Source organism: Phaethon lepturus, unplaced genomic scaffold (genome assembly GCF_000687285.1).
Source record: "Phaethon lepturus isolate BGI_N335 unplaced genomic scaffold, ASM68728v1 scaffold19968, whole genome shotgun sequence".
NCBI lineage: Eukaryota > Metazoa > Chordata > Aves > Phaethontiformes > Phaethontidae > Phaethon > Phaethon lepturus.
Window position 1 is genome coordinate 43,465 of NW_010558521.1, and position 12,163 is coordinate 55,627.

Here is a 12,163-nt window from a genome sequence, read left to right on the forward strand (position 1 = left end):
AGCTTAAAGAGATAATGTATCCTACAAATTATCCAACATGTTAATGGAGTCTAGTACAGGAATTTTAATGGTGTAAAACTCTCACATTTGCTTCTTTGGGTAGGGATTTTCTATTTAATATGCCTTCAGTTTATTCACTCATTGATAAAACTGTACTTAATCCCTTTTTATAAATGTTAGGAGAAAGACAGTTCTCTCTAGACCCTGAAGTCTGGCTGGCAATATCTGGGCTGATACTTTAGAGAAAGTGAACCCCCAAGCTTACAAATATTTTTTGCTCATTGTGCAGTGATGTAAGGAAAGGAGGTAATTCATTCTTGCCCTCTGCTAACAGTTAACTGGCAGAAGCAAATACAAGATTTTCCGTTCCCCTGTTTTTCTATTCCAATTTTCTGTGCTTGGCATGGGAGTGCAAAGAGCCCCTGGTAGCCTATACTTCATCAATATTGCTTTGCTATCAGCATTGTTATTGGGAAAGGCAAGCTAAGTTAAGCAACAGTAAGACTCTCTACTCCCATTGAATTTTCCTCAAATTATATAGTTGATGTAAATCAGCGTGGTTCTACTCTCTTCGGTCGTGCTCATTTGTGCCAACTAAAGAGCAATGTGACAAGTAGTTCTTTGTAGCAGCTGGCTTCTCACATGCCCAGCTCAGATCTGCTCCTCCCTTAGAGCAATCTCTAGGGTGGTATGAAACCAGCTGTAACTGAGTAAAAAGATTTGCATCTACAGAATAAATTCAAGAGTTGCTCCAGAGGTTATGCCCCACTGCGCTCAGAAGTTGTTTTACATCAAGGTGAACCACGTCCTCAGGAGCAGCTGTGTGAGAGTGGCTGGGCTCCAACACGTTTTGATGGTGTTCTGATCACCTCACCATACCGCTGCGTGCCCTGTTGTGACCACCCGTGACCTGTTTGCCCATCAGTCTTGCTCTTGGGTCACGCACCCCAGATGTCACCATTCAAGCGCTGGAGAGCTGCTGGGTTCTGCCTCTTGGATCTGCAAATGCTCAGAGTTAACAAGCCTGGCAAGTATGTGGGGCATCAGTTTTCCAGCAAGCCCTGTACTATATCCAGTCATGCTAGGTACAGCTCTTAAATTTTCTTGCCCTCTGGGCAGAGGCAAAGATGAATTCCTGATACCCAGAAAACACATATCCAACACCATCCTGTTCACACTACAATGAGCTGGATGGCATTAACCAGCTCTTTCTCAGAGCTTATCCACAACAAAACAAGAGACTAAGGGGAGAAAACCCATGACTCCTAGTAGGGGACAGCTGAGGCAGCCAGGAGCGCCTTGCTTCAGCGGTGCTACCAGACACAAGGGCTGCAAAAATCTGACCCTCACCCCCAGAACTAGTTGGCAGCTGTCCTGAGAGCCCTCTGGGTATGGCCACACTGCAGATCAGGGTAAGCATCACTGCGTGGGCTCTTAATTTAAGTGTTTTGTATTGCCTGGGGAGATATACAGCCAGTTTTTCCTTTTACTGCCACTGCAGGACACTGCCACATGGAGCAGAAGCTTCCCATTCTGAGTTCTCAGTTTGCTGAGCAGGCTCCAAAGAGTAACATCCTTCAGTGAAAACGCTGCCTGCCTTTCCTCTGGCTCCTTGAAGAGATTACACCCCCACCAGCCGATACTTGGAGTCTACAGCAATTGATTTTGCACAATCGTCCCTCCTGCCCCAAAACTCCTACTCATCCACCATCATGTGTCCAGCCCAGCCCTCAAAAAAACAAACAAAAAAACCCACCACACAATGTCCTTATAAAGAGCTGCTTAGCTCTTGTTGTATAGTTCTAGCACAAGGAGTGTAGTGCATTTTGATCATGCAGGGAACTAATTCAGAAAATCAGTTTGCTGTCAAGTTTATCTTTGTAAATCTGAGCAAACTTATTTTTCACTGACAATCTCATTTGGATATTATTTTCTCAGTCAAATCCTATCAAAGCTTTCTTTATGTGACCATCAATCTTGGGAAGGTTTTCTTCGTAGTAAAACCTTTATCAGTGTATTTGCAAAAACGCTGTTAGCAATATTGCAAAAACATACAGAATCACAGAATCACAGAATCACTAAGGTTGGGAAGGACCTTCAAGATCATCGCGTCCAACCATTAATCCAGCGCCACCATGTTCCCTAAACCATGTCTTGAAGCACCACATCCACTCGTTTTTTGAACACTTCCAGAGATGTCTATACAAAGTATAGACCAGGCAAATACATTGCAAAGCACGAATTACAAAAAACAAACTTTCCTATCCTGTTGAATACCTGAAGCTTATTGTAAAACTGCATGGATGGCACAGTGAAGGTCAAGCACGTTCACACAAGAGATTTTAGGTACAGAAAGTGCTGGTAAAGTTTGTTACTTTTTAAGGCCTGTCTTGCCTGTTCCTTGGGTAGACACCTCTGCTCTTACAGCTCCATGAAACAGCCAGAGTTGCCTTTCTGACCAGCAGCAGCACTGCACATCCCACTCAATTCTTACAGTTTTCACAAGTGGATCTGTTCTTTGCTGTTGCACCAGGCTCCTTCCTCACCTCCGTTTTCTCCAGTTTATTCTGATTGTGCTGCTAATGAGACACTTCTTTCCTGACCTCTGGCCTCTTGACAGTCTCGTGCAGCCCCTGTGAAGTTAAATGAAATAAGGCATGGCAGCAATCCAGCAATCAAACCACTGAAATCAACCTCTGCAAGATAGGTGGGCATCATTAATATTTTTTATTCTGGGCAGCGCAGGAGGGAAGGTAGAAGAGGGGAGGTATCACGCCTGGTGTTTGCCAAGATCAGAATGGCGCACCAGAGATGTAGTGTGAAAAAACTTGTATCTTTGCAGCCATGGTAACAAAGCAAGAGCTGCTTACATTTCTTGATTTACCGGATCAGTAACTAATATCAAGATTTTCAAAGATGGTAACATTAACAGCTGTTCAACACCTGGAAAACCTAGAAGTTAAGAGGCAAGAAAAAAGAACTAAAATGAAGCTGTTCTAAGGAACTGATGGAGTTGTTCATAAAGCCTAAAGACAGTTTGGGGGCAGAAGTGACTGTGGCAGCAAGAGAAGAAATGAAATTTAAAAAGCAAGACACCAAGGTAAGAAATAATTGTGAGAGCTTGGAAGCAAAGGGCTGGGGAAGAGGCTGGTTTGATGGAGGAGCTGATCAAGGAGGGACTCACAACGTGGGAGCAGGAGCAGGCTCAGTCAATCCAAAAGGATGATAGAAATGGGGATATAGCAGCATGGAGATGAAAGCAGACACTGATACTGGAGGCCAGGCACCTCTACAGCTTCTATTTATTACCTTCTTTATCCTCCAGCTGTGCTTAACCGCTTGCACTGTAAGGACTAGTCATGATTTTGTTACGCTACAAGGGTACCTTATTTTTTTCTACTGCCTAAGCCTTGCTATTAAAAATTCTTGGCTTTGTAAGAGTCCAGAAGCGATCGACAACCCATGAATGCAGATAGCTTCAGATCTCCAGACTGTATCTATCAAAAGTATAATGGCTTTTTCTGCCATGTGAGTGCATTGCCTGAAAGTGGTGGCCATCATTTAGGCAGGAGCACACTGCAGCCTCAAAGGGGTGGATTGTGGGATCCGTAAAATAATTTGCCTCTCAAAGGGGAACACAGGTCACAGGTATCCCTGGCAAGCTTTCACTAGGGGCCCTACCAGGCAGCGTGGGCAAGAATCCCACAGTCTATAGGTCTCTGAGCAGCACAGGAGTAGAGGGTGCATATAATACCAAGGGCATACTTCGAGGAAATACTCTGTCCTCTTGTGTGGAAGCAATGACACAGTGAAGTGAAAGCTTTGTTTAAATGCATCTACTTCATGGCAGGTACGCCAGTAAACACATGGCAGGCTTGGTCCTTTTTGTAAATCACCTACGTAGGTAGATAAAATTTCTGCCTTTTGTTGGAAACGCTCCAGTGTGAACGGTTCTTGACAGAACTGTTAGCCAAGTCCTTCGATCCTTGTTTTCTTGGAGAGGACCTTTTCGGGACCATTCTCTTCAGACTTATTTCTCCTTTTACTTGTTGTGTGATGTTTGTTTCTATAGAAGCAACTGCAGGCTGGATGGCTGGAGTCCATCCTTAACATCCCTCTAATGCATCCTCTTCAAAAGAGTCACGGTGCAGTAGATTAAAAACATTGTATAACTCAATTCCTGCAGACACACATGGTGGGGCTAAGAGTGGCAACTTTTTCTCTTTGATTCTCATGAACTGCTAGAAATAAAGTAGTTTTAATTGCTTCATAGTCCTAGGATGAAGTCTCCCATTAGCAACAGCTACCGTATCTTAAAGACGGTAATAGCAAGCACTTGAATAGCACTTTTTGTCTTCAAAGTACTTTGCAGATGTTGTTTACTTCTGAATTAAGGATGAGTTTCTGTCCCTTTCAGCACTTTTCCAATGAGATAAATGTTCAATCTGCCATGGGAAAGAGACAAAGCTGATGACTCCAAATCCTCCACTGGAACAGGGCTATGTTCTGCTGTTTTGTTTTCATGGTGTAAAGTGGCCCCGGAGAACGTATGGCTGGTATCACCTCTGCTGAGGGAAATCTTCAGGCCATATGAAGTCAGATGCCTGTAGCGCTTCTGCCTTCATACAGCTAGCGTAGGGGGTGGGCTCCTACCCAACCCCATGCGCTTCAGCCCCGTGCACCATGCAGGACATGAGGGGCAGGGGTGTTGCACTGGCACACAGGTGAGCTCCTGGCTCGGGGGAAGGCTGGGGATGTGTGCGCGTCTCTGAGCAGTGGCTCAGCCCCTCTGTTGTGAGGAGCCGTTGTCAGACATCCCTCATCCAGCCTTGCAGAGACATCCCTGTTTCAGTGAGCTTCTGTGCCCCAGGCAGGGGAAATATTCATCGCAGAAGATGAAGCCATGCAGCCAGCGTTCATATCACGCTTCCTATCGGTACCCGGTACCTCACAGAGGAACTGATGAGCCAACTGGCAGAGACTGGGGCCCCCAAGTTGGGAACATCTCTGAATGACCATGTCTGAAGGAAGGGGAGGTTCTGTCCTGTCGCTGGCATCGTTCACAAAACTCCCATTGACTCAGAGAGTATGAGGAGGCCCAGCAGTGTTGACTTCTGATGTCATCTGCCTGGCTAACTTTGTTTTCCAAAGACCCCTTTGTGCTTCTCTCCCTTGCTTTGTACATTCAGACCGTTTCTATGCTCAGGGTCCCCGTTTGTAATTAGACTGCGTTTGTTGTGGCCCTGTTAGGTACAGGTTGGCTAGCAAGTCGCACTGATCCTTCAATATAAGATTTAATAAAAGCCACGAGAGGAGGAGGGAAGTGAGGGCGCAGAGGAGGAGGGCTGCTATTGTTCTGCCCTCAGCGCTGCCAAACCATCCCTTGTTTTTTCTGCGGAGTGTCTGTGTATTCAAACGCTGTTTGAACAAACGGGGCGCAGTCAGGAGGCTGGCGAGAGTGCAGCGAGAGGGCTAGCTGGGTCTTAGCTAGAAATACTCGCGCGAGTCAGGAAGCAGGCATGGGAGGAAGGAAATTAAGTGGAGACATCTGTGTAGCTTAGCTTTCAGCAGCTCCGCCTGGGGTAGGGGTGGGAGAGTCATGCCTAAGATGACATAACGTATTTTGCCTTTCGTGAGTTGAAAACAGAGGAAACTGCGAAAGCGAAGCATGGTCTGTGTCACGCATGGTCCCGGCGTACCAAGTACATAATGGAGCAGTGTCAGTGCTTTCTGCTCTGCCTTTCACACCCCAAAATAACTCTTCAAGACAGAGAACTGAGGAGAATGTGATATGGTCCAAAAACTGATCTTGGACTTTTTTCGCAGACGACTGAGCCAGAGGCCAACTGCTGAAGAATTGGAGCAGAGGAACATACTGAAACGTAAGTCCTGATACTGCTGACATTTAACCTGAAGCCAGCTAGTTTGGGTTAGTTTAGGTGTATGTTGAGTGTTTTTTATAAAACTTCAACTGTTCTGTACGTGCATCATTAATAAAGTGCATCAGAAATGCAAGTAAGCATACAAGTCTGTAGCAACATCTAGAGCTGCAGAAACAATTCTTTAAAATCAGTGTCAGTAAATTCACAAGAATGAACAATCTGGGGGGGGGGGCGGAAATGTTGAATCTCTTTTGCAAGTCCTGTTCCAGAGGGTCAGTCATTCTGAAAAGCCTTTATGCGGCTCTTACACAGGTGAGCATCCCATTATAAGTTAGTGAAGACATTTAGGGCATCGCTTGATTAGTTTTCCTTGAAATCTTCACAGCAATCTAGACTAGGTGGAGCATTTATTCAATTAAAAAAAGAAACCAATGTGACTCGGGATTATTTCCCTGAAATGTTCCCCTGAAACTCTTCCTTTAAATCAGCCAAAAACTTGCTGGTAGATCCTCAAAACATTAAATGCTGTTTTAAAGGGACAAATTACCATTTAGACCTGGTCTGAGTTAAGTTAGTAGATGCATCGCCACCAGTTTCAAGGGAAGCAGGACTGAGTCTGACACAAATCTCGTAATCTCAGGAACGAATAAGAAAAAAAAATCAACAATTTCTTTATCCACATTAAAGTGGCTTGAATATAAAAATTTTTAAAAAGCTGTTTATCTAATTGTTGTTACTTTGGAAACAGAGAACAAAAGAAACAAGCTCTTCCCTTTTTAAGTTAGTAAATCCATCATTCCAGGGAAATTTTAAAAAATTACTACAGAAAAAAGTATTCCTAAATAGTACCTTAAAATACTATAAGTCTCCCCTTAGGTAGGTCCATAATTTACCTTCTCTTGTTGTTCAAATAACTGCATTGTTCAGAATCATAAAAATGTGGTAGCAGGAGATTATTTCTCTGAAAATTATCAGAATCGATTGATTAAATACTTCAAAATCAAATTCCTGGCAAGTTAATGATAGTGTTAACGCTCAGCAGGGTTTTATTATCTGTTCATGTTATTACACGTGGCAGAGAAAGAGAGAGACACCGCTGTCGACGCAAAGAGGAGAAAAGACCAGACAGCAGAGCGGCGTGGGCGAGCCCCAGGCTGCCAGGAAAGCCATTTGTTTGGGGCCAGCCCCCTTTTGGTAGCTGTGCTCCTACCATCTACTGCCAGCTCCCATGCCTGGCAGCTGGAGAAAGTCAGGGGCAGAAACTGGGGAAACGGGTGGCACATCCCGATGGGATTGTCTCGCGGGTGGGGCAGCCGAACAGCTGGAAGAGGAGGAACCTGCATTGTGACTGATGCCAGGCTCAGGCGAGGAGGGACAGAGGCCAATTCTCTGGGCAGCTTATGTTGTCATCCCGGGACGTGCCACCAACATGACCCAACATGTGTCATGCACCACCTGGCACTGGTGCGTGACCAGTAAACACCGCCCTGGCACTGGTGAGGGTGGCTGCGGGGAGGTGGGGGTCTCGGGCTGCCGCTTTGGCAGCGGTGTTTGAAATGGCATCAGCAGAGAGGCAGCGTCTCCAACACTGGGTCCCTTGCAGAGATTCCTAAAGGTCACGTCACCAAGCGCAGCAGTCACGTAGCGACCTGAAGATGTCTTACCTTTCAGAGGAATTACCCCTGAGTCACACTGGTTTCTTTTTGAACTGAATAAATACTCTTAAATGACATGGATGTATTTGAAAATATTACCCTGAACCCAGAACTATAATGTATTTCCTAAATGGAATTTTTGTACTTTGGTTCCTAAGCTCAGATCTGCCCCAAAACATGTGTGTCTTGGTAGACAAACAACTTCATAATTACAGGAAAAAGTAATGTGGTATTTCCGAGGCATCTCAACTTTTGGTGAAGCGCAGCAGGAAAGGAACAAACAATTAAAATAATTACATAATTTAAAAAAAAAAAAAGCATAAAAACGCTCCACTCTTAAGCAAGTAACATTTCCCTAGACTTCTGAGAAAAAGAATTATAACAAATATAATGCAGCCTAGGGGAAAAGAAACATAGGAAGCAATAATGAAAATAGTGTAAATTCTCTGCATAAGCAGGTCAAGCTATTTGCAAAAGCCCAGTTCACAGCATACACACATACAAAAAAAAAAAACAAAAAAAAAAACAAACACCAACCCCAGCAAGCTCCCGAGTAGAGTAGACAGCATTTCCTCTGCAGTTACAGCTGAAATCTCCTTGATGCAAATGTCATGTCCAGTACTATGATGTTCCTCTTACATGTGTAACCACATTATTGCCCGTTCTGATGGGAAGAAATGAGGCAAAATGCGGTTGGACATCCAGTCTTTATACATGAAGTGGTCACTTCATAGCTCCGTGCTACTGCAATAATTAAGACATGGTCAGCTTTATTAAATTGCAAGGGCAAAGCGTCCATCGCACGAGTTCCACTACTTGCTGCCAGCGACAGTCAGATTACAGCAGCCGCAGCAAAGAAACCGAGAAAGGAACGCTGAAGGATCCTTCACTGAGGTATAGCCCATGCACTGACTCTTATTTAAGTCAAAGCCATGTAGTGAGAGGAGTCCAGACCTGCAGGGTTAATGTGAAGGCTAAAGAACACTTTTTGCAGTTCATACTTGCTGGCCAAGTTTAGGAGGGAAGATGCCTGGATCCCCCTCGCACACCACCCCCGTGCCACTTCTCTGATGGATACGAGTACTTCGGTTGTCAGCCTGGCACATTCGGGGTTGCATAAATTCTTCACAGAAGTGATGGTTAGTTAGGCTCCGAGTGTCTCAGGCTGTACTGGGGGACATTTCACGCTGGCACAGAAATCAGGCCGGAAAATCGCACCCGCACCCACCCACCCTCACACACACAGGTCTGGAGAAACGGAGCATCTCCTGAACACATAAGATAAAATAAAGCCACAGTTTTGTAGCTTCTCAAGATTAGCATGACTTAATTAACTTTAAAGAAAGTGAAAACAAAGTTATTTTCTGGTTCCAGAGGAGAATGTATTCCTAATACCCAGCTTTCACCTGACCAAGGTCCTCAGCCTGCCTGGCTGTCTCTGAAGGTGGGTGGCTGGGCAGAGAAGTGAGGAGAAGAGAAAAACTTCATATGCCAAGTACAAAAATGAATGGCCATAACCAGATTTTATACCTAACTCCTTGGCTGCTTGCAGTTCTACCCTGACTCTCTGTGGGCTCTATCTAGCGTTGTGTCTCTCTGGCTTAATCTTACAAGGATTTATTAGTGGCTCTGCTTCTGAGAGTAGGCATTTGCAGGATCAGCTCCTCCAAATTTGAGACACAAAAGGAAGAACAAAATTGTTAGAGGAGCAATTGCTGAAAGAGAATCCAGCCCAGGAGGGACAGGAACCATTGAAAGAGGAAAAACGTATTTATCAGCCTAACTATTCCAGTTATCATTTTAAAAGCCATTTGTGACTCCCTGCTGTTTTCTGTTCTTTTCACTCCAGTATCAGTTTCCTTCCTCCTGACAACGTAAGCAGTATTTTTGGTAAAATGGCATTTAAAGATCAGAAGCATATGGTAAAACATCATAACATTGACTGGCTCTTTGTCCACGCTGGTGGACATTTCCCAGTCCTGCCGAAGTCAGTGAGCAGTTGTGATAGACCTGTCAGCTCTGCTGTCCTGAGCCGCACGAAACCTGGCTTCCAGCCTAGCCCTCCTCACCTGCTCAGAGGCTCCTGTGGTCTCTGAACCTTAGGTCTTATTTCTGTGTGGGGAATGCCCCAACTTCAAATGCGTTGGTTTGAAACGTTGCATCTCCTCCACTGTGGGCAGACTTCCATTGGGTTAGGACTTTCTTACATTATTTTTGGCTTGTCCCAGTTGGTTGGTGGGAGTGCCGACCTGTGCTCGCTTGGCTGAAGAAGTTACGGCTGGCGGTTTATTACTGCCGCTCTGCCAGGGGTGCCTGCTTCTCCCGCAGGATCAGCTGAGGGGAACGCGGGATTCCCCCTTGGGTTTTAATTCAGTCCGAAGTTGGATAATTTAAATCAAGTCACCTATCCCAAAATGGCCTTTGAGGCCCATAATCTCCCCTGCAGAGTGCTATTCCTGCCTGAGCTAGTCCTGAGTGAAAACCGGGTCACACCAGGGGCACAGGGTACTTGCTGGAAGAGCCGATGAGTTGTGTTCGCTCTCATCTGTTACACGCGGGTGTGACTGAAGTGAGGAGCAATTCTGCCATCAACGAAGCAGTGGAAACAGATCCTAACTGACTGAGGAGCTGAGTACCTAGAAACCTGGGCTTGTAGTGACTTGCGGTAAAGTTCAGTGGAAAGACATGCATGACAGCTTGCTCCTAAGTTGAAGAAGAGTTAGTATACTCAGGTGGTGGTGTCCTCTTGAGGGATAATGGTTGAGGCTTGCCCTGGTAAGTACTTGTAACATGATCTTTTGGTTTAATGTTGAAAGTGGATTGTCCTAGGATGTGCTTTTATGCTCCAGCGTGATGCTGTGAAGGCTCGTGATGGAAGGATACCATGACCCTTACTCTGCTCAGGTCATGGGAAGTTGCAGATTTTGCCTGGCACCCCTATTATGAAATTTTTTTCCATTCTTTCCAAATAGTAGCTGCAGAGAAATTATTCTGTAGATGATAGAAAAAAAAATGCATGTGTTTCTTTTCCAACCGTTGACCTTGCAGCCTCACAGAATCTGACCGTATCATAGCTGAACCCCCTGAGGCCACCAGGCCTGTGGGCAGGCAGATAACTGTTTCTGAAGAGCTGGCACACTGCCTGGCCCTTCTAGAAAGTGACACACATGAAGAGGTGCCAACACAGGGAAAGGAAGGAGGCTGTAGATGTTTTATGGAGTGTGTGAGGAAATGCAGTAGCTACGGATCGAGGAAGTTCACCAGCCCCAGAGGGACATGCTGTGCATCAGAGAGGTCCTGAAACATTAACGTGCTGATGGAGAGGCTTATTTTGTTGCATACTGTGCATGCCTGAGATCCTTGTAAATCTTTTACAGCCCGGAATGAGCAAGAGGAGCAGGAGGAAAAACGAGAGATAAAAAGAAGATTGACACGTAAGGTGAGAAGCAACTTTGATCCTATTACGGCACTACTGTAACTTTCTCCCTACTGCACAGTTGTTTGCCTTTTTCCTTTTCCTCACCACCACTTTCAAAAGTAGAGTACGAAAAAAGTCTTAAAAGAAATCTTTAAAAGAAATCACCAATGTTATAGGGTGTAAGTCCGCAGATAGAGAAGGGAACCACTTTGCCAACTGTTGCTGACAACATTTTGAAACTGGATGAAGGAAGATCTAGTCTTTATAACAGAAGGAGCTTTGAACCTTCAACCATCCTGAATGTGAAGGATACAGAGCCTAGCACTGGTCTAACCCTGCTCCCTGTAAATGTAATGGCTTCTGCAGCCATGCTGAAGAGAGAGTAAAGTTAAAACAATTCTGATTGCATTTGAAGATTCCACCTAAAAAAGCATAAAATTGGGAAATAAACTTTTTTCTGGAAACAGAGAATGTCACTTGAGGCATGTTGAAACTAAAGACAAGCGCTCGCAAAATGTTGTGTAGTGCAAAAAACAATCTTGTATTGGCAGGGAAGGATGAACAAAACAGCATAGTTTGGTTTTGGGTTTCCTCCCATTTGTAAGTCATTTACTCTTAAAACTGAAGACCAGTCATTTCAGATACACACGTTCTGTTTCGCAGCTGGTGTAAATGTCTACAGATGCCCTGGCATACGTAGCCAACAATCCATCCTGTCATTGCAGATAAACTTTATTTCACCACCGACATATTTCCTATCTCCAGACGTAGAAAAAGCCCCCTGAAAACGCACATGCTTGCGAAGCAGCACCAACCCCTTCCTGTATATTTTTAAGTAAGTGGCTTAGTCTTTTTGACCTATGTGATCACAAGCTTCCATGCTGTAAATAATGACAAGGGAAGGGCTCGAAATATACATGCAAAGGTTACAGTCGGAGAGCTGGATTGTTTTATTTTATGGTTAAAAATCTCATGCCTTATTCTCAGCTTATGTAAATCAGCAGAGTTCTCCGTCACCGGCAGAGATACTGTTGTCTGTAGAAGCGAAGAATGCAGCCCAGAGAGCTATAATATTATTTTTTTAAACACTTACATTCCTGACAACAATGGCAGGGATGGTCTCGCATCCCTTTGTAGCACTGCCTGAGAGAAGAGATACTAACTGCATTGTAGATGTTTCGTGGGACTGACTGACTTACACTCTGCAC

At 44.8% G+C, this 12,163-nt stretch overlaps 1 protein-coding gene across 1 annotated transcript in view; it reads left to right on the forward strand.

The window, feature by feature from the left end:
- LOC104616281 (phosphatase and actin regulator 1-like) overlaps positions 1–10,976 on the forward strand; it is a gene marked incomplete at both ends in the record, with an annotated part of 52,412 nt that extends 41,436 nt beyond the window's left edge. The window contains 2 exon segments of the mRNA XM_010293097.1: positions 5,827–5,882; positions 10,915–10,976. Of these exon segments, the coding sequence (XP_010291399.1) occupies positions 5,827–5,882; positions 10,915–10,976 (118 nt within the window).
- Positions 10,977–12,163: the final 1,187 nt, after the last annotated feature.